At 42.2% G+C, this 27093-nt stretch overlaps 2 protein-coding genes across 5 annotated transcripts in view; one reads left to right on the top strand and one right to left on the bottom strand.

The window, feature by feature from the left end:
* The first annotated feature begins 9877 nt into the window (after positions 1-9877).
* CDH2 (cadherin 2) overlaps positions 9878-27093 on the top strand; it is a 118859-nt gene continuing 101643 nt past the window's right edge. The window contains exons 1-2 of one of the 4 annotated variants that reach the window (XM_051774881.1): positions 9878-10132; positions 21935-22049. In XM_051774881.1, the coding sequence (XP_051630841.1) occupies positions 9893-10132; positions 21935-22049 (355 nt within the window). In that variant the 5' untranslated portion in view covers positions 9878-9892. Of the gene's footprint in view, positions 10133-10167; positions 10853-11285; positions 11319-11911; positions 12023-21934; positions 22050-27093 lie in introns of those variants that run through there. The other 3 variants (XM_051774889.1, XM_051774897.1, XM_051774903.1) reach the window with 3 other exon arrangements.
* LOC127462306 (zinc finger MYND domain-containing protein 19-like) lies at positions 22802-26408 on the bottom strand. The gene is given in 2 exon segments (XM_051770791.1): positions 22802-25824; positions 25827-26408. Coding segments are annotated over 2 exon segments (720 nt in total). The 3' UTR covers positions 22802-25686.

Raw genomic sequence — 27093 nt, 5'->3', positions numbered from 1 at the left:
CCATATGCTGGAGAAGGTCATGGAGCAGATCTTCTTGGGTGCCATCATGCAGCATGTACAGGACAACCAGGGGATCAGGCCTAGCCAGCATGGGTTCATGAAAGGAAGGTGCTGCTTGACTAACCTGATCTCCTTCCAGGACAGTGTGACCTGCTTAGTGGATGAGTGGAAGGTTGTTGATGTTGTCTACCTAGACTGTAGAAAAGCCTTTGACACCAATTACCATAGCATTCTCCTGGAGAAACTGGCTGCTCATGATTTGGATGGGTGCACTGTTTTCTGTGTAAAAAAAACTAGCCGGATGACTGAGCCCACAGAGTCATGGCAAATGGAGTTACATACAGTTGGCAGCCGGTCACTAGTGGTGCTCTCCAGGGCTCAGTGTTGGAGCCAGTCCTGTTTACTACCTTTATCGATGACCTCAACAGAGGGATTGAGTGCACCCCGAGCCAGACCTAAACAATTCTATGATTCTATTAAAATACTGTCTTCAGCAGCAACTATTGCCAGACTTTTGTTTTCCTCAAGAAAAACCAGTACTGTGAATAGGGGTGCTTAGTCATGATATGGATGTGTATGCAAAATGTGCAAAAGCCACTGAAAGAATGAACCCTTTCCAAAACTTAAATGTTGCTCAGCAGAGTTCTCCAGTTCAGACTGAAGTTTATGGTGCTTACACAGCACCTTGACTCAAGGGAATTAACAGCACCAGGAAGGAAAAGATGTGAGGCAAAGTAACATGCATGAACAAAACTCGAAGCCAACCCAAGGCCTGGAATTTAGTGCATGCAATGCAAAGGTACAGTCGTGGATCATATAAATTGTGGGTTTGATGTATAACTAAACACCACATAATTGTTTTGTTTGATGCAACCATGACACAGACTCCTCACAACTGTGGTACATCCATTACCAGCAGTCCTCCTCTGGTGCCCTCATCCTTGTTTCTTTGTTGCCACTTCTTAGCTATTGACATGAGGCCCCATATTTGAAGGGATTTCTTCTCTAGTTATGAAAATCTTGAGTTTATAATTTACTAACTCATCTCCAGGTGGGATTACACATGCTTCTCTTCAGAAGCCTATGATATGTTCAAGCAGAATCAAAGGGGGCATGGCTGTTTTAATGGTATGGAAACTCAATATTGCTTATCAGCGGATTGGGGCACTCCTGGCTTCCCAAGGGTATTTATTTGTAGAGGCAATCTGGTCATGATGACTCCAAATCAGTGGCAGGAGAGAATACAGAGCGATGTACAGTGATGAGCGTGGGATGAAAGTGGAAGACTGCCAGAAGTGGAACTGCAAAGAATGTATTTACAAAATCACCAGTGAAAAGGAAAATGAGGATTCTTCCTGCAAAAGTCAGATGCCTGGGAACAAATACTGAAGGGTGTGTTCCTGAACAAGGAATACTATTCTGGGAAACTGTGCTTCTGACTGGGGAGTCATCTGGCAACTAAAGTAACTCCCAAAGCAAGGGTTAATATGATCACTGTATCTGTTAACATGGGAGCATTGAGTAGGAGTCTGGTAAACGTATTACTTCTGTTTTTTTCAAATGACTACAGCTGCTGGTGAAATACAGCCTGCAGTTTTAGCACCAGTATTTCAAGCAGTATGTTAAAAATTAGAGGGTCAGGGAAGAACTGGAACATTTATTAAATGATTTGGAACTATGTGTTTTAATGAAATACTCAAGGACTTTGACTTGGTTAGTTTAATGAGGAAAAGCTTTGTCTTATCAAAGGTAACTGGTCTGTAGTGCCAATACAGTGAACAGACACATGAGACAGTAATTCTTTCAGTGCTGAAAGAAGTAACAGGAGTGAATGTCTAGCAATTGCACAAGTTAGATAAATGCAGCTTACTCATGACTTCCCTGGAAGTGTTTAAGGCCAGGTTGTATGGAGCAACCTCTTCTAGTGGGAGCTGTCCTTGACCATGGCAGGAGTGTTGAAACTAGATGATCTTTAAGGTCCCTTCCAACCCAAATCATTCTGTGATTCTATGATTCTATGACACAGACATTTTTAAAGAGAAGGGTAACCATCCACTGGAACAACTTAGTACAGATGACATTAGACTCTTCATCACCAGTAATTTTTAAATGAAAATTGGATTATTGTTTTGTAGTAAAAGAAACCCTAGTTTAGGCAGCAACTACTTCAGTAATGTTTTATAACCAATAGTATGTCAAAAAACAGCCTACACCTTTGTTCATTTAATCTAGGATACATAACATTTCCAGTGTAACAACTTTAAGGTAATCAGAAGCATGCATAAAGCATGCCTGACTACAAAGCCTGTGAGGCATAAAAGCATTTTCAACATTTACTTGTTTTTATCTAAAACTATTCTTGGCTGTGCAATAACTGTGGTGCAATGTAGGTACCACTGCAGTAGCATCAGACAGGGTGGCAGCAGCACAAAGCTCAGAACTGGATGCAAAATCCTTCCACAAATCAAAGTGAATACTTGGATGTTTAGTCCATGCTGAGCTCCCTGCTGTTGCCTGCAGCTCAGGAACTGTGAACAGACAAGGTTGTAACAGCAGCTGATACTGCACCCTCTCCAGAGTGGTTCAAAGAAAGGCCTAGGTGGAAAAAGTGTCTGTCCCTCACTTGTGAAGTCAGACTTTTCACAGAAGAACCTCATTCATTGGGAAAATATAACAGTTACAAGACTTGTGGTGGATTCTGTCACTCTAATTCAAGCTTCTATGTCTCCCTCAAAAACATCCCCTTGCTCTGCACAAGTTCCTGGCTTTGTTAGGAAAACTACTAGGTAATATTCTTAAGTCTGTGCTTTGATGAAGTCAAATAATTATTAAAATGGTCCCTTCTGACTTCAGAAAATATAAAAAATATCAGTGGACATTTTCCATTAGCAGTGGAGAAAAAGAGATTTTATTTTAAAGCCAAAGTAATGGATTTTTCAGTTACTTAGTTGTTTTCAGAATCTGCACACGTACTGAATTGTGCTCTTTAATACAGAAAATAAATTAAGGCTATGGTTAAAAGAAAAAAAAATCTTAATTTCAATTCCTAAATACTTCTGTTAAGGTCTGGGAAAAAAAATGAACACACTTTCGAACATGACAAGCCCTCAGGAACTCCCACTGATCCTAAGGTGAGAAGCAGCAGAGTGGTGTTTATAAGGAGGAAGGATGTAGATTTAGGGCTTTGACAAAGGAGCCCTGTCTCATCTTGTGATGCCAGTTGTTAACACCTTAATCCAAACAACCCTCCTGCTCCTTGGCCTCCGAGTCATCATGCCTTTTTCTAATCCACTGCTTGGTAGCTACCTGGGAGCAGCACTCAGTTGTTTAGCTCAGGCTGCTGTTCATATGTTTTAACTAACTGGTGAAGGCGGGTACAAGCATGTGTTTCCCTCAGCTCCGGGGATGGAGATCCCTCAAGAACAGACAAGGTGGGCAGCTGTTAATAGTAGCAAACTACAGCGCCACAGGAAAAAGACTTTTTTTGTCTTTTTGTTTGTTTGTTTTCTTTGAAGAGCTTAGTTGCAGTCACAGCTGTGCCTGAAGAGATCAGACTTTTCACAGGACATACGTGGCATTGTGAGGACAAAACCCCAAGTCTCCAGGCTGCCAGAGATCTAATGTAACCAAGGAAGAATATTCTTCCCCTATGAATAAATCTTTAGAGACTTCCTAAAGTTCAGGTTAATGATCAGATCATGTAAATTCAGATAGCATTTGGGGATAATTTAGGCTTACATTGCTGCAAAACAGAAAGAAGATCTCTAAAATGTCATTTTAAAGATGAAAGCCATTTTTAAGTCCTACTAATGTAAAAATTATTTAAAAAGCAGGAAAGTCTTTTTAATCATCAGATTTCTCTAAAAGTATGTAAATTATTTTTGCATGGCTACTTCACTGCACGTGTAATTTTACCTTGGACTGAATTTTTGCAGACAAAAAGTAAATGCTCTTAATAAAGGAAGTACAAACAAAATAAAAACAAATTTTCAGATGCTTGAATCCACAACTTCTTAACTCTTTAACTGCTCTAAACTTCTTGAATTTTTCTGCAATTTTCAGGACCACTGTGATTGCAACCCCAGTTTTCATAAAACTTTCCTTGAAGCAGAAAAGGGTATCAACAGCATATCAATTATATTATAATTTTGGGCCATTTTATATTCTACCTTCACGTTTCCAATGGACAATCTAATTACCACTATTATAATCCATGACAAAGGAAGGTATCTATGGCATGTATCTACAGTTTATATTGACAACACAGTTTCTTCACTGGAAGAAGCTGTACGTTTCTGTTGTTTTGTGAGGAAATCTTTAAGCACTACATTTTTTTCCCCAGTACTGCATCCAAGAGAAGTAGTCTCAACCCTTCCCTTCAGCTTACTCTTTGATACATCAGCCAGGCCCAGCTCATCCCCTGTGCTATTGGGGCCTTTCAAGGGGAGCAACAAACTCACGAGTATAGATAGTCTGGTGCTTAATAGAACAGAAGGTACTGGAATTTCCAGTCCAGCTCCTCCAGTCTCCAAGTAAGGCACATTGACTTGTTCTATGAAGAAGGCTTGTTTGCAGAATTTTTGCAACACAGCAGTTGTTTGGGGAATAAGAGGTATATTAGATGCAGACAGATCTGTCAGGGGATGTAGCTGTGAAACTCTTCTGAACTATAACATAATTTTCAGATCTGTAAATATGCCAGATTTTGGTCAACTTTAACAGAATTCGAAAGAGGCACAACCTCAACATAAGAATCATGATCCTCCCAAAGTTTAAGTCTATGCTCCAGAGCCTGGAGTAAAATCCCTGAAATGGCAATAAGAATTTATAGAACAAAAATAAAATTACATATGTTCCTTGATCTCATTCTTCAAAAAGGACAAAGGATTTTTCTGAAGTTTTCAAAAAGCACTTGGCTTGAAACAGCCAATTAGCCTAGAGAATTGAATCTTGTTAACTAAAAAAAGGAAATACCACAGTAAATGAAAATAAGATTTGGTGATAGAAAATATTAGGTAAATCTAACTATAGATATTAAAAACTATGTTTAATAATAAAGTGACAATCCACATAACAGCTCTTACAATTTCACTAAAGTAAATTATTAAAATTTCATTAAATTAAATTATTATCTATCTGTATTGGTTTACTATAAACAATCAGGATTCTAGTTTCTTAATTTTTATTACCTAGAAGTCAGAAGTAACAAGAGTGGCCATTTGGAAATTCTTTGTTTCCTTTTTGTAGTGTTACATACATACCTCTTTAGAGAAGCCAACAGCTTCATTCGTGCTAGTGAATTCTCGTTACGGCTAAAGAGGGAGTTTGGGACTCTGTAGACTGCATAAAAAAGAAAAAAGGCTAGACTTCTGATCCCAAGCCAATAAAATAATTACTTGATATAACTGAAAAGCCAATCAAGAAAAAGGAAGTACTTCAAATCATAAATAATAACAAAAAAATACATTTACTGAAGCTAGCTTTTTAAGAGGCCAGTCCACCCTTTTCTACTAGCCTATTCAATATGAAACAGTTCTATGACACTCAAACTTTCTATTGTGGGGATTAGGAATCATCACAGGCCCTTGTTACAAGTCATCATCCTTTCAGTCAATCATCAGTTACAAGTCCATCATCCTTTATCACACCATATGATTAAGGCCTTGTTCTGGAAAAGATTTTTTTTTTTTTGAAGATATCACACTGAATATAGATGCTATTCTGAAAAGAAGGTCTCTATCTTGATTTTCAATAGAAACTCTCCACACCAAACAGCTTGCAGGCACTGGGCAGTGCTGCTGAATGAGATCCCTGGAAGAATGAAATACAAGCACTAAGCTTGACTATGTTGATCCCAGATCTTCAGACTAAGGGTATAGACACAAAGCAAATTACACAATATGCAAATACACTGTATCACATCTGGATTACATATGCTCAGCTTCTTCTCCATAGAGAAATCCTTCATAAAATTCATTAGCAATTTACAAAAATAGAAGTATGGCGATAGATACTATTTAACTATCAGAAAAAGGGAAAAAAAAATCCTCTTCTACCAAATTAGATAGATAGTAGATAGATAGATAGATAGATAGATAGATAGATAGATAGATAGATAGATAGATAGATAGATGGATAGATAGACAAAAAGAGATTGATGATGCCAAGGGATGCTAAAGCAGAAACAGAACTGCTGAATGCAACATTCTTGTTTCCTAACCCAGCTGATTTTCAAAGCTGAGCAGAACAGTCCACTGATGCTGCAGCTGTAGTTACCTTTCCATGTATTACATTGTCTTGATGTAAGAAACAGACTGGAGAAATATGTAGAGCTAAGCATGTTAGAGCAATGATAGGTCCAGAAAAGCCCATCAGGATAAACTGGTTAAGTTCTGCAACAAATTACAAGATGCAGTCAAGTAAATATTACTTACTGCTAAGACCACCCTTTTTTTCCTCTTTTTAAGACTATTGCCTAAATAAAATGACAACTTATCAGGAGTTTAGTTCACATAGGTAATCAATATGAAAAAGCATATTAAAAAAACCCCAACACTCAGACCAAATAATTCAAAGAGTCATTTTATTGAAGTAAGAGAAAGACAGCAGCACTTACAACAATATTTTAATAATCCCACTTTTTTAAATATTTAAGATGTTTTAGCATCTGTGACACTCAGTTTTTCTTATCTATTTGATGCTATCTACATAAAACTGCATTTTCCCTGGTCCTACATGATTATTTACTTCCTAAAACAATAAATAATTTTTATGTGTTGCCAACAACTAACAATCTCACTATTCAGAAAAATCGCCCTCCCTTTAGGAATTCTACATTTGTGAAATTGCTATATAGAATGTACAAATATGCTTTTTCCCCATTGCCTGTCACAGACTACTTACAATAAATCTGGGGTCTTAAGATGACAACAGAGCCCAAGTTAAAAACCACTGTCCTAAAAAGTTGGATTTTTGTTTTTATTAGTGCTTCCTCCTTTTCTGTTAAAAGAATATCCTGGGGTATCTGGATTAGCTGATAGTGTGGTGTAGCCTTTGTGTCATAGTTAAAAACATTCACTGCTTTTTCTACTATTGTGATAAAATTCATTAATATGCATTGAATGCCCTCAGACCCATGTATTGAGTGGTTTGGTTTTGGTTCTTTAAAAAAAAATATATATATTTCTTGATATGTCATGAAGAATACATGAAAACTGGGCAAACCAATATGCCCTTAGCACTTTTGCTCAGTACATTTATCCTTCTATCTTGTAAATACTTAGACATACGAACAGGGATATGCATGTGTGCAGTGTAACTCAATTTGCTAAGATCACATGTATAAATGTCAGATCAAGGCCTAAACTGTCAGTAAAGTGCTTAATTTGCATAATTTGAATTGAAGAGAGTAGTAGTGGCAATACCTGGCAGATTAAATGTAAGACTAGACCCACAGGGAAAGGGGCTTTTTTTCCAAAATATTTGAAGACATAAGCAATCTAGTATGTTCCAAACTGAAAACATTCATTTTTTACAGGATTTTTATGAACCTTAGGAATGAAAATTAATTTGGACAAGTTGAAAGAGAGACTCAAACTCCATGACTAACATGGGAATTACCCTAATCCTCTCTTCAACTTAATCATGGAATTTTAACAAGGTTTTTCTGGAAGCCCTTGAGATCTCCTAGGTTGAACATTAACTTATACTTTATACTAGTTAAATGCAATAAATGCTCATATATGCAATCTGAGGCCGAGTTAGGAGATCAACTCTTTGAGTTCTATATCACTTGTTTGAATCTTGGCCAGAAATTGCCACCATTTGCTGGGTTTTGCATAATATACATAAAAAGCCTTGACAACTTCAATCTAACTCCGAATTCCCAGCTATGCCTACTTAATGCTAGATCATTTCTGAGGGGACCAAAAGAAAAAAAAGAGCTTCTCTTGGGTTTATGCTATAGATGAAGCACAAAACCCGAGGAATCATTCATGTTTGGAAGGAATGCACAGGTTTTTTCTCTGCTCTCGCTCACCATAAAGCAATGCAAAGATTATACCTTAAAAAGGTATCACCCACCCCTGCTCTCTTATCTCTTTATCACAATATCCAAAAGTAGGAAACTATGAGCTGGAGGAATCTTTTGGTTATAATGTAAATGAGGGGAGCCAACTGCTTGACAGAAACTTGTTCAGGACTAGAAGACTCAGTAAAATGATGATGGTGTGAACAATTTTTCTGCCAGCGTTACTATTTCTGCTAAGTAAATTTAAAGGCAGTAGTAGAACTGTAAGACGCATCAGCCAGAGCTCAGATCTGGTAACTTTCCAGCTATGCTGCAGTCTTTTATTTTTTTCAGGCCTTTAGGGATGGATGGGTTGAAGGATGTGTGGGACCAGGCTCATTTAGGTGACAGGTAATTACTCTCACCGGACAGTTGGTTTATGGAATTGTTTATGCTCGGTGCTTTGCATTTCGTAGAACACTTGTAAGAGTGAATAAATGCTCAAATACAGTCATTAGTAAATGCTAATATTTTGCTTACCTACCAGAAAATACAAACAGGAGTCTATTACTCAGGGAAAGTCACTGTTTCAGAAGCAAATCCAAGCAATTCTCGTTAGAATTGCTAAAGAGACTGAACACGTGTTCCGTGAGGTGCAAATCCGGGAAACTCTTCCTTGTACCAATGTTTAAACATCAGCTATACCCTTCTTGCTTACTTTCACTAAGCCTTGGGCTAAATTTTAATCCGAAATTCATGACCAGGTGGTGTTTCCCTCACTTACTGTTCTTCACAACTCCTGGGATCGGTGCAATTGCACGGGCTACAACTTTAAAGAGGGAGAGTGCAGGGAGGGGTTGGCGGGGGTCTGTTTTTCTGATTGAGGCTGCTCTTCTCGGCTGAGTCTCATTTGGTTGTTATGACTTGCAGGTGGTGAGTGGCTCGCTCGCTGCCCGGGCCCTGCTCTGCCCCGCGGAGGCGGCGGGCGGCGCGGTTCCCGCTCCGGCACCGGCGGGCGCGCATCTCCCCCGCGGCTTCTGGGCCTGTCCTCCCTCTTCCCTGACTTGGGTACAGAGCTGTATCGCAGCTCACAAGGGACCGCTATTTCCAGTTTCAAGACTAATGAAATCAGCATCGTAAAAGCGCGTACTTACCCTGCCCTTCCCCGACAAAAATATAAAAGCAAATCCGCTGTTTCCTTTCAAAACATGAGCATGACGGTTTGTGTTATTTTCTAAAGCGGGGGGGGGGGGGGGGGAAGTATTTTGCTTCCAAGTTCAAGTGTAAAACAAGATGCCTTAAAATAAATAATGCACCATTTTGAATCACTACTTCATGAGATTGTCTAGGGGCCAATGCCTACAAATCCTCCCCTTATTATATCCAAGGATGGAAGCTCTGATGCATGGACACAAAACAACTTCGCCGACTGACCTATGGGCGAGAGAAAATCTGTGCCAGCTCCGCAAATGAGCCAGCACTGGTACTCGCTTCTCTAACTGTTCGCTCAGCAGCACTTCCCAGCTCTCTTCCACACGCTGACATTTTTGGACAAGCCAAGCTTTTGAAAACATTTGCTGATAAAATTCAGCAGGTAGATTAGGAAAAAAAATACGGAGGGGAGGTGGTTAAGAAAAACAAAAAAAGCTAAGCAGTAACAGCTGAGCGGAACTTGCCGAGCCGCCAGGACCCGGGCAGCGGGCGAGCACCAGTGGCGCCCCCGCAGCTTCTCACTGCACCGACTGTTCCCTGCCGAGCACGGCAGCTCCTTCCTTCCCCAACAAGTTCTCGCCCCCCCCCCCCCAAACCATTTCAGTGCACCAAGTGTGTGGGTTGGAATTTATTTCGCTCCCCCGCTCCTGAGCTGCTGGTGTTGCAGGGTGAATGGGCGCTGGCGCCTGCCCCGCTGCCCTCAGCGCCCGCTCTCCGGGGACCGAGGAGGGGCAGCGCTATTCGCAGGCACAGCGGCGAATTTCCCCGGCGCTCACTCTGCCGTGCCGTTCTCATTGGCCGTTCGGCCGGCAGGGAGCGACGGGAGGCGAAGAGGGAGCTGCCAGCAGCAGGGAGGCAGGCAGGCACCGGGCGAGCGCGTACACAGGCGCACGGCAGGCAGAGGCTGCTGGGGTATTGTTATCATTGTGCTTCGGCGGAGGGCTTTGCCTGCAGGGGGAGGGGTGGAGGGAGGAGAAGAAAGAGGGAGAGAGAGAAAGTGCGGGGCGAGCATGCAGCAGGGCTGGGGCCGGCGAAGCGGCGGTGCTGGCGTGCCCGGGCTGAGGCGCTGAGAGGAGCCGCCTGCCCGAGCTCGCTGAGGGCCACCGGCGGGAGGAGCGAGGTGGGCACGATCCAGACGTGGGGAAGTCAGCCAGCCGAAGGGAGCCGCCACCGCACTGGCCTCGCAGCAGCAGCAGCGACTACTTCTTTCTTATCTCCCAGCCTTTTGTTCGCCCATCCTCCTCCTCCTCCTCTTCCCTGCCCACCCTCTGCACCGCGTAGGGGGCTCGGCAGAGAGACAAGCAGGCTGACCCAGAGCTGAGTTTCATCCATCCTCCGCCCCCCGCTCTCTCTGCCGTCTCTCTCTTCCTCCGCTGCATCGCTGCCCATGAGCTAGAGCGGCAGCCGGCTCCGGCAGGCGGGGGCAGACGCCGACCGCAGCTCCCGGCAGCTGCCGCTGCCCGACCCTCCCCGCCGCTCCCCTCGCCCCGCTCCGCGGGCTCCAGCCGCGCTCCGGAACTGCTGGGGGCCGCCCTGCCGCCGCCCCTTCTCGCCTCCATGTGCCGGGTAGCGGGAGCGCCGCCGCGGATCCTGCCGCCGCTAGCGCTGATGCTGCTGGCGGCCCTGCAGCAGGTAAGCACCGCCGGCGGGGAGCGGGCCGGGCTGCGGCTCTTTGTTCTCCTACGGGCGGCGATGCCCGGGGAAGGCGGGAGAGCCGGGGGGCAAATGGGAGGGGTGGGGGGACAGGCAGGCTCCGCTTTGAGGAGGGGGAGTCTCGGGAAGGGGGTCGGGGAAGGTGGCAGTCGCCGCTGCCCCGCAGCCGGTGTGCCCCGTGATGGCTTGTGGCCGCTTGCGCGGAGCCACCTGCTCGGGGCAGCCCCGCCGGGCTCCGGTTCCGCGCTCCGGGGGGACAGGGGAGCTCGTGCCCAGGGCCGGCTGGGAGGGAGAGGGTGGTCCCCGAGACGCGAGAGGTGACGGGGCGCGGATTCCCCCCCTCACTACCGGGAGAGCAGGTGCCGCGGGACGGGGGGGCCGGCCGGTCCCCGCGCGGCCGGCAGGAGCACGGGAGCTCGGCCCCGCCATGAGCGCGGGGGACAAAGTAACGGAGCGGGGAACGGAGCGCACATCCCACTCTCCCGCCCCGCGTGGAGAAGGGCGGACGGGGGTGCCAGAGAAGTGCGGGGAAGGGGGCGGCCCCCGCGTCTCGACTACCCCCAGCTCCCGTGCCCACTAATCCCTTCCCGGGAAGAATTTAATCAGCCTCCGCCTGGGCGCTGGGCTTCCCCACCCCCTGCCGCTAACGGGAATTTCCACTGGGACGGGCTCGGGCTCCGAAGTGTTTAATTTATTATTATCTGAGTCCTGCTGCTGCCTCGCCGGGGCCCTCCAGGCGGGCTCTGTCCCGAGTGACGGGGTCCTGGGCAGGTGGTCGCGGGACGCGGGGAGGCGCCGGGCACCGCCAGCCGCGATGTGCCCCCCGTGGGGTGCAGAAAGTAGGGGTCTGCGGCGAGATAGGACTGCCGGGACGCTGGTGGGGGGGGGGGAGAACGAGGAGACGACAAAATGGATCCCGGTTGGGGCAGCGAGGGCAATGCCCGCGGGACGGTGGTTGGGCTCCCCTCCGGCAGCGCGCGGTGTCCGGAGCGGGCGCCGAGCCCGCGGAGCTCCCTGAGCGGAGGTGGGAGGGTGGCGGTGGGTTCCCCGTTCGCTTTGTGCTGGCTGAGCTCGTATCCGGCGCCGCGCCGGGGGTGGAGAGGGCGGTAAGTCCGAAGGACAGATGGCGCAGATCATCGCCTCTTAATGGTATTTACGGTTGGGGCATTTCTGCCGGGCCGGGGGAGCGGGTTGAGGCGAGGCCGGCAGCGGGGCCGGGGTGCTGGGGCGGGCAGGGCGCCCTCCCGCCGAGCCCGCAGCGGCTGGCGCAGGGCGGGGGTGGCGGCGGGCGACAGCCACTGTCCATGGTGCGGCCCCGCCGCCTCCGCCGCAGCGGGGGGCAGGAGGAGCCCGGCCGTCCGCCCGTCTCCGCTTCTCCGTCCCTCTGACACCCCCATCCCCTCACGGGGTCCCCAGGCGAATGAGTCCCTCCCGCAGTTTCTGAGGCTGTCTCGGGGGCTGATGACTTGCACCAGGCGAGGTACGAGGATTTTCCCTTGAGTCTTAGGGGGACGCAAGGCAGGCTGGCTGGCGTGACACGGGAGTATCCGGCTGGGCATGAGCGGCTGCATGTGAGAGCAGCCACCCTGTTCAGAAACTTGTGATGTGCCACTTACCGGCTGTTGTTATGTTGGGTTGTGTTTTTTTTCTTTTTAAAGTCCTTATGTGCTGTTTACTGTATGTACTTTCAGTTCTGTTTAGTCTTCCTATCTCAATAAATCTTTAAAGCACAAAATCTGCAGTAAGCTTTTATTCCGTTTTTTTTTTTTCCCTTCTACCCAAGGCAGGTTTGAAATTGAAGCACAAGCTATGAATTAAGGACAGGAGCTAACCGTGTTGCTTTTATGTATCACTCAGTGTCACTGGCACGTTACGGTTGGGGAATCCAATTTCCCCCTTGTTTGGGTATCCATTAAATCAGGTTAGGGTTGATTTTTAATAGTGTGTAACAAAATTGGAACTTGGGTATGAAATCAGATTTATAGACCTGTGTCTGTACAACACTTTCATTTTAAAAGCTCTTTTTTCCTCTCCCCTTCTTTCACGCATACTGCGAAGAACCTTCCCAAGCTAGGTGCAGTGCTAACTTTTTATTCCCCTGTCATCGCACCTACTAGTTTTGGTTTGTAGGAGGTTATCTGTGTCAGGTTCTTTTGAAATGCTGAACCTTTCCGCTTAGTTTTTCCTCTGTGGAATGCAACTGCTATCTACCTTTATTTTCTACAGTTATTAGTCAGTTTGTTGTTTGTTAGTGGTGTAGAAAAGCTGACATTATGGAATTACTTGAGAGATTGTAACTGGAATCAGATTTTATGGCAGATCTGTGGATGTTGTTTATGTACAGGAAACGGGGCTCTAGAGTTTTAGCGATATGTAACCTGCTCAAGACAGGAGAGAATGAAAACTGCCCTTTATTTTGCTGGTTAGCAGATCAGTATGAGTCTGAGAGTATTATGTGAAAAAAATCCTGACAGAAAAGAGGATAAAAGGAGTGAGTCTTGTTTTTCTGGCTAAAACAACAGTTCCAGTCCAACAGGATTTAAGAAGGAATGGGAAAGCTAGCATGAGTTTACAGGAATGAAAATACTGTTAGAAATAAACTGGAAAGGGGAGTAGAAATTGGGCTCAAAAAGGGAATAATTTTTTTTTAACATATAATATAAGGTGATTGAAGCACTCTGTGGATGTTGTCCATTTCTAAATCAAAAGCAAGTAAACAATTAAGCAGTTTTGGAGCCTTCGGAGCTTAGGTGACTGGTTTGAATTTGAATTATGATGACAGAGGACGTAAGTTATTACCCTCTGCAGGCAATTTTGGTCATCTTCCAGGTCTTAGCGAATGTATCCAGGTGATAAAGCTACTACCCTAAATGACACTCCTGTTAAGCTGCCTCAGCTGAGAATTCGGCAATGGCGTTTCTTGCCACCTCTACCCCTCTAGTAATCAGCCCCAGCAGTAGTTGCTGGCAGAATTGGGATGAGAAATATTAATGTGGTTTTATGAAGAAGTAGCAACGAGATCTCCTGTTGTGGATACATATTCTGTCTCTCACAATATACCTGTGTCTTAGATATTTTTTAGGATAGTTTTAGGATGTCTCTGATTTTCAACCCCCTTAACAGACTCCAACATCATTAACTCCTTACAAAGTGAACTGAAATGAATTGAATGCATTTTATAACACATCTCATAAGCCCCAGACCAGGATAGCTATGTGAGTACCTCAGCCTTTTTGGAAGTAGATCTTTCTGTTCTGGTTTTACTTTTTCTTCAAAGAATCTATTGGAAAAGTTAAATGTGGCAGGCTATTGCAGCAGAGAGCTCTCTAATCATTGTCTCTCTGGTCTAGGTGATAGTGATACCACTGACACAGCCTCAAAATTCAGATACTTTTTTCCCTTCAGTTCTACAATTATCTCTTTGGATATTAAACTGAATATATTATTTAAATATATATTTTGTTACAATAATTTCTAAAAGCTACTTTTTGCATCTATTATAGGACAGATAAGGTTGCATAATTCAGCAGCGAGGTTTTGGAATTTAAATCATTGGTTGACAAAGCAGGAGATAATTTTGTTTATTAAATGAGTTCTAATTGTCTGGCCAGATATTATAGGAAGCTCAGGAATACATATACTGCTTACATAACCAAAGGTGTATGTTCTCTTCTGTTGTCAATTTATGTATTTTTAATAAATATGTATTTTCTAGAGAGCTTTCTAGTGCTCTCTCTCCTCGTGGGTAGTACTGCTACCTAGGCATGCAGCTGAGCGTGCTAGGAAGATGAATGTACAGTTTTGATACCAGGTTTTAAAATATTGTCTCAAATTACCATATTTTTGAACTACATCTACTCAAGAGTGTGTAATTCAAAAACTTCCTATCCGTTGTTTTCCCTTCTGCTCCCAGAAGTTGGGGGACCTCCCAGAAATGTCACTGGAAGAACCCTGTCATGTTCTGTCTTTCTTAGTTTCATTGATGCTTTTATATCAATAATTTAATTTATTAGTTTTTTAAATAGCTGAACACTAACACATGAGACAATTTAGTTGTGACAGAATTGCATGTGTATATTTAAAAATAGCTTGAGGAAGCTGTGAGTAAAGTTATTTTTACTCAGTACAGACAGTATTGTGTAAGGGACTTTTTGTCATGTGGTAAGGAGAAGGAATTTTTGAATGGCTTTTTCTGCCTGAGTTAGACAATAATTTGCCAGTTAAACTCTCTTTCGGTTTCTCATTGGTTTTGTAAATGCTTTTGTAGATTAACAAAAAAGTTTAGAAAACTTGCAGTAGTTTCAGTAGTTCACCACCGCTCCCGTTAGGAGGAGAATTTTAATTTATTTCAAACAGTGTATACATACATACAAAACATAAGTCCATTCCCCAGAGGTTCCCTGGCATTTTTATTTTAGATTTTTGTTGCAAAGTGTGGAAGGAACCTGTAGTGGCCTTGCTGAATACCTGTGTACTTCCAATAACCCAGTGGTACTAGTTGTACGTAAGGTGCAGTGAGACATGTCAGAGTGAAGAGTAATAAAAGCAAAAGGAATACTTGATGTCTTTTACAGTAGCGGTGGTAAAGTACTTCTCACGTACCACTGAACTGGGACTTGCTCATTGGCCAAGTTAATACTGGTATACAAAGAAATGAGTCTTGAGAGGAAAGAATTACTGCAGGATGAATTTAGTGAAGATTTGTATTTTGCTAAAGTGTGTTTGTAGTTTGTGAGATGAGCTGAGAGGGACCTTTTTCACCCAGATGTCAGGCCATGTTGCAGTTCACCTTGAGAGGTGTATAACCAAGTCTGCATGATTCATCATTTGATTTGATCTTGCAGTTCTTGTTGAAAGATCATGGGAGCTCTGTCTGAATAAAGAAGAGAAATTAGGCTTTCTATTTTTAAATGGTTTATGAAAACAGATACAGGATCAGCAGCTTCCAAGATGGAAGGTGTATCACTGCCAAATCTTTTCAGTGTTTCAGTTAAACTATTTGGTTTTAGTCAGTATTCGTGTATTTAATTAAATATCATGTTTCCAAAAGGCGCATTTATCCTCTCCTCTAGGCACTCCTTGACATATTTAAAAAATATATTTTTACCAACAGACTCCTCTAGGGACTCTTCCATTCCTTATAATTAGCATATAATTATCACCCAGAAGCTGAAGACATAGTTAAAATTTTGTGATCCCCCCAAAGAGGCCCAGCAAGGCCTCCCCAAAGCTCAGGAAAAAGCAGCATCCTCCTGTACACATTAGCAGCAGTTTTCATGTGCTGAGACGTTCAGTGTGAGCAATACAATGGCTATTATCAAATCAGAGAGAGGTCATTTCCTCTTGTAGAGAAATTAGAATGTATGGTCCAATACAGGACTGGTTTATTCGGTTGAGATGTTTTTATTATTATAAAAAAAATGTAGCTTAGACATACAGAAATTCTATTTAGTTTAATTATTGCAGTTGAAATTTTAAGATACCCTACTCTGAACTGTGACTTACTTGAAGAACCACGTGTTTTGAAAGATGCAGCACTCCCATGTTCTCCTAGTTGAGGGAGGGGAAACGTCTATATCGGGTGATGGCTTTGAACTATGTGGGATATACTAAATAAGTGTCTTCTTTTTTAGTAAAGCAAATGAACATTGTTTCTCAGTTGGAGTTAACAGAATAGGCTATGAACGTGTTTTGTAAAGCTGGCAGATGAACAGGTTGAGAGTCCTTGCTGAGAAGGGCTGGGGGGTGCTGGTGGATGAGAGGCTGGACGTGACCCAACAAGGTGTGTTTGCAGCCCAGAAAAGCAACAATATCCTGGGCTGCACCAAAACTGTGAGCAGCAGGTCAAGGGAGGTGATTCTGCCCCTCTGTTCTGCTGTGATGAGACCCCACCTGGAGTGCTGCATCCAGCTCTGGGGTCCCAAGCAGAGGAAGGACATTGACCTGTTGGAGGGTCATGAAGATGAGTAGTAGAGGGATGGAACACCTCTCCTATGAGGAAAGTGTGAGAGAATTGTGATTGTTCAGCCTGGAAAAGAGAAGGCTTCAGTGACCTAATTGCAACCTTCCAGTATCTGAAGGGAGCCTACAAGGAAGGTGGAAGGAGACTTTGTGCGAGGGCATGTAGTGACAGGACAAGGGGGAATAGCTACAAACTGAAAGAAGGTAGGTTTAGATTAGATACTAGGAAGAAATTCTTTACTGTGACAGTGGTAAGGTACTGGAACAGGTTGCCCAGAGAAGTTGAGGCTGCCCCATACCTCAACTTGTTCAAGGTCAAGCTGGATGGGGCTTTGAGCAACATGGTCTAGTGGAAGGTGTCCGTGCCCATGGCAGAGGGATTGAAACTGGGTGATCTTTAAGGTTGCTTACAACCCAAGGCATTCTATGATTCTATGAACCTTTGGTGGTTTAAAACAACTTTCTTTTAAAACACAGATGTTGCAGATTTTGTCACTTGGGGAAGGTGCTTGAGAGCTGTAAGTATTGGTTTAATTTCTGATCTAAATCTTACGGTTCATGAAACAGAGCATTAAGTAGAAGTGAAGATGGCCTAACGAAAGCCCTTTCTGGTGTAACTGAATGACCTCTGGGAGGATGTAGCCTGGCACCCACTTTGGAAACTCTTGGCTTCCTGAACAATTTGAATGAAAGGCACATTTCTTTTGCTTCAGTTGCACTCTACAGTTGAAAACAAATTATACTTGACTACATTTGCTGAAGTACTGAGTACTGTGGGGGTATAAACTGTTGCAGCTTTTCTTTGCAGCAAGTAGGAGATTTAAGAGAGTTGCTTAACAGTTTGAATTTTAGCATCTAAAGCTTTTCAGAGATGTTCTATCATCCTGCAGAGTATCTTTTGTATGCCTTATGGCAGTAAGTAAAAACTTGCTATGAAATAACACCCACCTTTTACAGCATATCCCACTGTGTCAGATAATGTCTCTACACAAAACTAAAAATGGACAGGACAATCTCTAGAGTTGCAACCTAAGTTGCAAATGAGTATTGGGTACAATCCTGGCTTTTAAATTAATGAAGAAACACCCAGTCTTTAAACACAGTCACAAATGTTTCTGTGATCTGTGCTTAAGTTGAATATTACTGTCATAACTGCAAATTAATATTGGTTATTAAGGAGGAAGAGCTTGAATACCCCGTTCTTGCTTAGTCATACATATAATTATGTCAGACATTGTTTTGAACTTCATACAATAATGTCCTGGTGAATTGGCTGGACTTGGCAACTAGTAGCTGTACTGTGTTCAATTATACTCTATAGTATGATATTTTCTCTGATGCATACCCCTCTGTTTCTCATTTTACTACCTAGGCTTATTTTCCTATAGGAGTAAATTACATTGATTATAAAAGAAAGCAGTCTTTCAAAAGCAACTTCCCTTGCATTTTGGTACAATTGCTATTAAGAAATCTTATGTTGTAATACATGCAGAAGAAGAGACTTTGAAGAACAGAGACTTTGATATTTCAGATTAATGTAGCTACTATTGAACTCCAGTGGTGTATGGTATATTCGAAAGTGGTGAGCTTACATTTTGAAATAGATGTTTCTTTAAATGGATGTTTCCAGATGTTTGGAACTGCATTTTAAATATGTCTACTTTTTAGAAACTATGGAAATTGGAAAGGGTTATTAATCCAGAACTGTCAAGACTAGTGAAGAAATCCCGCTTGGCTTTATTCTTGTTTCAGTTTACAGACTTCACAACTGTGAGGCCTGTATTGGAAAACTTCTACTGGTGATGTTTAGAAAAAGATGTAAATGTGAATCCTTTAGAATTATAAAATTGAGATTGTCAACAGGTTGTTGTGGTGTTTTTGTAATTTATTTTTTTTAAACTGAGCTGGAATATAACCTTGGAATTAAAACACGGATTTCTAGATATGAAACTAAAGTAAGTGAGGAGCACAGTATCAAAATTGCAAACTTAACTGTCTAAGTATATCAAAAAGGTGAATTCGCTTAATTGATTGAATAACAGTTTTGGCAAAGGACTTCTAATTTACATCATGATGCTTCAAAATTGCAGTTTGTTTGTTGCATTTAATCTGAGATCTTACAGTACTGAGTTTATATGCATGATCTGACACCATGTTTGACCAGGTGTTAGCTCTCTAGCATCTGAAGATAGTAACGCTTATTACTCATTTTGCAGCTAAAAATGACTAAATAAGTCATAAAGGATGAGGAAAGCAGAATACTTTTTTAATAGTAACTCTATTTTGCTCTAGCAAAGTCTGTCAGCACTTGAGAGGAGAATTTTCCAAGTGCTGAACTTGTTTAAAGTTTTGTAACTGCACTGAGTAGGTTTTATGTGGGTATAAGCTAAAGTAATTGCTTTCCATCTTAAAAGACAGAGTTTTTTTGAGTAAAGTCCTTCTGTAGATGAATGTACTAGTAATATTATCTTATGTTTGAAACAGTCTTGGGAATTGTACTAGTCACACAAAACTCTGTAAATTACAATAATGTAATTTGTAATCATAATCTTCATTAGCTTTCACCTTTTGCCCCAGATAAGGGGATAAAAATATTTCAGCATCCTCCTTTGCTTGGAGTTAAAATGGTTTAAATCTTGAAGTACTCTTAGGCTGAACTCGATATGACCTGGTGTGTCTGAAGTTGCAACTTCAACTTAATTCAGAACGCTTAACATAGGGCAATTAAGAATTGCTGAAAATTTGAATTCTTCTTTCCCTTGTGTTTTTATTCTGAAACAATCTTTACAAAGGGCTGTTTTTGGAGAGCAGAGTACAGTCTTTTGTTTCCGGATAAAATCGATGACTGCAAATGAAAGAATAAAGAAGGCTCTCTATTCATGTCCCCCAGCCTTTGTTTCAGTGGGCATTGTTTCAGTTTATAAGAGCTGTTTAGTACATATAGATTACTGGAAAGGCTGAAAGATTCCCAGGCGCATGGGTGCAGACTTGTTAAAAATCCTGCTGTCTCCTCAGCTGCCCACCAAGCCACCCAGTACCTTTTTATATCAATGATACCACTAAAGTCTATTTTTTTTTTCTTTTCCACCACATTTACTTTGACATCATCTTTTGTAGAGTAGTTTAAATGAGTCTCTTACTATTTTTCTTTCAAATTATGGGAACCTTATCAAACTTGTGATTTGAGTTCTAAAGCTGAGGAAACTGGCAGTTGGAATTTTAATTATTTCTGATTTACCATCTTTTTATCTTAAAAACTCAGTGTTTAAATAGACTGTTTGGGCTTAGCTACAGATCCAAGTTCCAGTTTTGCAGGTAACATAGTCCTATGGTAATTTAAACTGTTGCTTTATGTTTGCTTTCTCTTTAAGGTCCTCATATAAACATTTTCAAGTACATAAGCAATTGTACATGGGTGAGATACCTATGTAGAGCTGAAGTCACAAGTAAATCCACACCACAGTTTCCATTAACCTGAAACTCGATAATTATCAAGTTGTCTCACTGAGCACTTACCTGGATAGTGAATTAACTTGCTAGTTATGTAGTAAATGTTTAAATTTTTTAATTTTTGCTAGTGTGGGTGTTGAGTTGCACAGTTAGGAACGTGTTGGTGTTAATGTAGAGCAATGTGTTACAAATGCCTCCTTGTATTAGTGATAAAATTATTCTAGTAGGGCTTGGCAGGCTGAGCTTGACCACGTGTGTATCAGTGGAGAGATTATGCTTCTGTCCAGTCCCTTTTCCCTGACGAAACCCTTGTGGTTTGAGGTGCTCCTGTCCCACCTCTGCTTTAATACTTTTTCCCTGAAATTACTATTGTGAATTGGTGAATAACATCATCCTGTCTTCTTTCTCTGTCCTTTTTTTTTTCTTTTTCGTATAGGGCTTTCTTTGTCAAGTGTATGCAGATGTGCTTACATGGCCTTGAACAGGTCTGCTTGGTGGAAGACCATCCGAGAAAATAAAAAGGAAAATCTAATTTAAGTCTTGATTAGATTTAAGTATGGTATAACGGCACAGTTGCTTGTGCTTTCAAAGACCATGTACTACATCTGGGCATGCATGTGGATAGGCCTTTATTTGGCATGTAGGCATGTTTGAGATTGTGCGAGGGCTCTCGCGATTTCTTGTACGTATCTCAGCCCAGGCTGGCATGGGAGCTGGTCTGTCTGCCTTGTGCAGTGTGAAAGAGATTTTGCCATGTATCGTTACATACTCACATGTAAGATGGACTGTTGTCTTATGCAGCACTGAAATGAGACAAAAACAACCCACTGAAAAGAAATCTTAGTCCTTTGCCACAGAACTGTCCTGGAAAATAGCTTTGCTATCAGAAGTATCTTCTGAATGTGGAAGATACAGAAAAAACAAGTTTCCAAATGCTGTATTATATTTTTTAATAAAAAGGCATTTATGAAACTCATTTAAGACTGTGATTTGAAGGTAAACTTTCTTAACAAGTGAGAGAAAAAACAGTTTCAGTGGCTCAGCTCTACCCTTGTTGTGCAGATTTAATAATGAGCTGCTCTGCTTTTAACTTAATGTCCCTTTGAAATGGAAAGAGATTGCATTGGAAACATTTGGCTTTATATGGTATCTTTTTGAATGCTAACACAAATGTTAAGGTAGTGCAAATGTAACATTTTATCTTGGTTTAGTTGTTCTGGTACAGCCTCACATAGAAATACTCTAAATAAAGCATTTTAAAGCAGTGGTTGAAGTCATTCCTCTCAAGTTATCTGTCTGTGAAAAAGTTGCCAAAGGGTTTTGTGCAACATTTATTTCCAGAGGAAGGAATGTTTTTGTTCCCCTTATGATTCCCCTTCAGTCTTGATGGCTGGTTTAGTGGAAATGCTCAGTTGTCAGAAGAATCAAGATTGTGTATTATTTAGATCTTACCAGACAAGTGGGATTTGTTCCTTCCATTCCAGTTATCAGAAAGATTAACCCTTTGCCCTCGCGGTCCTAATTACAGGCATTCAGAAACAAAGATTCTGCTTGTATAAGACAGCAGCAAAATGGAGTACATGCCAACCCGAATGTTTCTCTGGTGAATGAGGGTTGCAAGTATTACATAAATTTTGTCTTATGTTTCAGGCACCGATAAAAGCAACCTGTGAAGAAGATATGTCATGCAAGACTGGGTTTCCTGAAGATGTTCACAGTGCAGTGGTGTCAAGGAGTGTACATGGAGGACAGCCTCTTCTCAACGGTATGGTTAGAAAGCATATTTTGATTTTGGTGGTGTTTTTTTTTTTTTTTTTTTTTGGTTCCTCTAATTTTAACCATAAATCACTCTGAAGCATTTTTATCCTTAAATAGGGCAGAAACTCTTGCAGGAAAGAACATCAGCTGCTCTGTGATTATTTTTTGATTACTGTCATAGGACTTGGAAAATCTGTTGGCATTAATGGCAGCACATGCACCTCTGACTGTAATTTGAAAACTCTGAGTGCTGGAGGACTTCCTGTTGTTGTCCACTAATTCTCATTCTCAGCACATCATTCGCACTGATGTTTCAGTCTATACCTAGAGCCCAAGTATGCGTGATGAAGAGGCAATGAAAATTTTCTTTGTGCGTTATATCTTTCATAGAAATACTGCACTTACACCCAGTCCTAGCACTCATATTAATGCAGAGACAGTTCCCTTACTGCTTTTTTGTGGCAACCTGAGAAGAGACACCTATGAAAAGCAAGTAACAGGACAGAGAGCAACATGAGAGAGTGATTGTCTGTGAGCCCTCGGTCAGTGACTGCAGCACTGCAGGCTCTGTAAGAAGCAGTGCCAGGGCTGTCTCATAGACAGTGTGCTGCTCTCTCACCCTGGCACCTACCTGCATCTGAATGGCACAGTGCCCAGGCTCAGGATGCTGGTGCTCACGTTGTGCTTGGTGAGTGCAAGCCCTTGCCTCCGCTGGGGATGCCCTGCGGTCAGTACATCTGCCCGCGGGTTGTCCAGGCTGGGAATACGGTTCGTTGTTCTTCTTGTGTCTCTATTTTTCAGGGATAGAGTAGGACACAGAGGCACATGCTCTGAATCTTTCCTAGGTTTCCCAACCAGCTGAGTTTCAGTATACAAGTTTGCAGAAGTACAACATTTTAAAAAATGTGCATTAATTTGTCTGCTTTCTGAACCGGTAACGTAATTTTTTTTTAATCTAATTTAGAAATTGTGGAACTAAGAACATCAGTTTTAGATGGTTTCAAAAACAACTTAAATAAGGGCTAATTTAGTTTAATTTGTTGTTTCTTTCACATATAAATTTGGCTACACAGTTCAAGATATTTAAATGAAAAAAATTCTAATGAGTCTGCAAAACAAATGAAATAAAAGCTATAGTCTTGACTTTACAGGCTGTATGTAGCAGTCTCTCCTTAATTATGTTTTACAGACCTGTTTTGTGCTTTCTTAGAAGTATAATGAAAACTTGAGTGCGGGATGAATCGATTAGCTTTAGTGTGTATTTAAACTTGAGTTGTTAAAGTTTTTTTCTGTTCAGTTTCAAGGAAATATATTCTACCACCACAGACTTTTCTTTTATTAAAGGATAGCTTAGAAATTTATGTATTAAAGTAAATGTTCTGCCAATTGAGAAAATAATAAAAAGGAAAGAGAATGTTCCTCACTTTCCCACCAAATGGGAGTTAATAGATGGCTCTACTATAGACTTTTGCAATAGCTATCAGCACTGAGAACTCCTTGGTGGGTGATGAACAAACATGGATGGGGGTGGAAACAGGAACACACAACACAGCAGACAAGTGCTTGCTGAAGGTGCCACCTTGAAATCACCACGTGTTTTTTACTGGTTAACTGTCAGTTTGTCTTAAAATGGAGATCACACAAGTTGTGAGATCTACTCTGTCTTGTGAAAGTTCTCTTCACTCTGTGAAATCAAGACCCTTTCTGCAACTTCTCCCCTTTCTTTTTCCACCAGGAAACACAGTGGGCTGGACACTAATTATCTGTTGGTATTGCTCATGCAAACCTGATGATAATGACTGACCAGCATTAGCTGAATCTCAACTAATAACATAGGATGACAGACTGACTTCCTTTTTCATTACTCGTGCCATTCCCATAGTCCCCTCCCTTGCTTCTCAGAAGTGAGTGAAGCATGACTGTTGGTTTGTCCTTGAATGGTATTAAAATGCATAGCATTTTAGGGAAGTAAGAATTGGAAACACTGTATGAGGCAAACACTATGTATCACACCATATCAGCTGGTTGAAAAATGACCTGGGGGAGTCTTTTTCCTGCCACCGTTTCCTCAACTGAATTTCTGCAGTGGTTAATTCTTTTGAAAATTCTGACGTGCTTAAAAGCATATAATTTGCTGGTTACACATAAGCATGCAGTCCATCATTGCATAGCTTTGACTTAAATTTAATTATACTGTCATTTTGAAATACTATTGTTGTCAAAAGCCTATTTTCTGGTTATTAAACTAGATTCAGATGATGCTGCAAGTTAACTATAGTTGCATGACATTTGCTTCTTGGGGATAATCATATGCCTGATTCTGATCTCTGTTGCCTTTCCAACTTAGGTTGGAAAAGACCTCTAAAATCATCAAGTTCAACCATTAACACAGCACTGCCAAGTCTATTATTACACTGTGTCCCTAAGCACCTCATCTGCACATCCTTTAAATACCTCCAGGTTTGTGACTCCACCACTTCTCTGGGCAGCCTGATCCTATGTTTGACAGCCATTTAGCTGAAAAAAATTTCCTAATATCCGATCTAAACCTCCCCTGATGGAAGGTGATGCCTATTGCTTGTTTCTGCGACAAGAGACCAACTGCCACTTCAATACAACCTCCTTTCAGGTAGCTGTAGAGAGCAATAAGGTCATATGGTTGGCCTTGGCCCACTGATCCTCTGTAGAACCTTCCTGCTCTCCAGCAGATCAACACTCCTAACTAGCTTGGTGTCATCTGCAAACTGACTGAGAGTGCGCTTGGTCCTCTCTTCCAGATCATCAGTAAATATACTGAACAGGACTGGCCCCAACACTGAGCCCTGGGGAACACCACTAGTGATCGGCTGCCAGTTGTTTCTAACTCCATTTGCCACCCACTCTGTGGGCTCAGTCATCCAGCTAGTTTTTTTTATACAGCAAATAGTGCACCCATCCAAACCATGAGCAGCCAGTTTCTCCAGGAGAATACTGTGGAAAATGGCATCAAAGGCTTTGCTAAAGTCAGAGTAGACATTATCCTCGTCCACTAAGTGGGTCATGGAAGGAGATTTTGTCAGGCAAGCAGAACCTGCCTTTTCTAAACCCATGCTGACTGGACCTGGTCCCCAGTTGTCCTCTGTATGCCACATGACAGCACTCAAGGTGATCTGCTCCAAGACCTTCCCCTCCACCGAGGCTGACAGGCCTATAGTTCCCCATATCCTCCTTCCAGTCCTTCCTGTAGATGGGTGTCATACTTGCTCACCTCCAATCAACTGGAACCTCCCTGATTATCCAGGACTTCTGTAAATGATGGAAAGTTGCTTGGTGACCAGTTTTGCTAGCTCCCTCAGTTCCCTTGGATGGAACCCATCAAGCCCCATAGATTTGTGTATGTCTAAGTGGTGTACCAGGTCCCTGACCATTTCCCCTTGGATTATGGGGCTTCCTTCTGCTCCCCCTCCCTGTCTCCCAGCTCAGGAGGCTGCATACCTGGAGAACAACTGATCTACTATTAGACGAAGGCAAAGGAGGCACTGAGTACCTTAGACTTTTCCTCATCCTTTGTCACTATAATTCCCCCCACATTCGGTAAAGGATGGAGGTTTTCCTTAGCCCTCGTTTAGTTGCTGATGGATTTTCAGAAAGATTTTTTTTTTTAATTATCTTTTAGGCTGTAGCCAGATTGTGTTCCACTCTTGGCAGTGTTTCTTGTGGGCAGGCCAGTCCTCCTGCTGGCACTGCGACCCACAGTACTGTGTGACCTGGCAGTGCCCACAGATACTGAACTCATGTAACTCATTTTTTCAGTCATTGTGCATGGGGGGTAGTGGCATTCATAGTGTGTGCAGGAGTTATTTTTCTTCTCCAGGACGTCCCCTTTAGTGTTGTAATATCTTGTTACGTTGAGGACAAGAAACTGTTCTTCTGGAGGGTCTGTAGGAAACTGTTGGATTGCCAGCCAATACAGACTTTGTTCCCTTTGTTTGCTAGAGGTTTCTTCAGCTTTGGGCTTCCACCCCCAAGGGACAAGGCGCAGATTGTCCAGGCAGTTGTCCACTGTCACTGAGTTCAGATGTACCACCTGAAAATCAGGAGCAATCCTCTCCCAGTGTCTCTTCCACAGCAGCTCATGCAGGAGGCAGCCGGATTCCCTTCCATGATTCTTGTTGAATGCATAAGCAACTATTTTAGCACCATTTCCATCAGCATCTACTTCTACTTTGGCCTTTCTGATTTTCTCCCTGTATAACCTTGTGACATCCTTGTAGATGCTTATACTAGTTTCTGAATGATTTAGAGATGAAAGCCTTAATTTCCTTTGGTTTTGTGCATTGATACCAGAAGCACAGAGACTTTGTGGAATTCTCAGCTGCAGAGTCATTTGAACCTAACTTGATGCTTTCTTGACAAGTTGCTTCTTAAAATACTGACCAAGAAAATGATGATATATTTATTATCTGTCTTGTTTATTTGCTTTGGTCTAGTACAGTGGGGGACAGGCTTCTCTTAAGTGCTTTGGCTTCCATCTCACCAAAATTTAAATAAAATTAGTGCTGTCATATGGCTTGTTGGTCTCTGCATTCCAGCTTTTACAGTAAGATAGGATATCTGGCTTTTAAAGTACTGCTGTAAGAAATCTTTATTTTAAAAGTATCAGCAGGGTTCCATCATGTACTACATGATACTGTATGTTTTCTGAAGAGATTTCTCTTTATTCTTGTATTCAGGTGGTGCTTGTTTTTGAGGGAGGATCAGATTTGTTCCCATTGCATTTAAAAAAAATATATATTTGATAATAGGTGTGTTCATCCATATGGTTAGGACATTCATATGGCATATACTAATTTGTCCTTTTGTGCATGAGAGGCAACTACATGTTCAGTTGTTATCCAGGTATTCAGTTGTCCCAGTATGTGAAAAATTAGTGGAGCCGCATATTCAGAATAACATAAATTGGTGAAGGGAAAAGAAACCCTACATTTATTAATGTGGGTAGAGGGGGGAAAAAGAGACAGAGCCCCTGCTGTCCTTGGTTTCAGGATGAGTAAACAGGGAAAAACATCTAG

This window comes from Manacus candei, unplaced genomic scaffold, assembly GCF_025592945.1.
Source record: "Manacus candei isolate 608988 ecotype Guabito, Panama unplaced genomic scaffold, ASM2559294v1 h1tg000008l, whole genome shotgun sequence".
In the NCBI taxonomy this organism is placed as follows: Eukaryota; Metazoa; Chordata; class Aves; order Passeriformes; family Pipridae; genus Manacus; species Manacus candei.
Note: the sequence above shows the minus strand (reverse complement) of the source record. Positions and strands in the feature narration are given on the sequence as shown.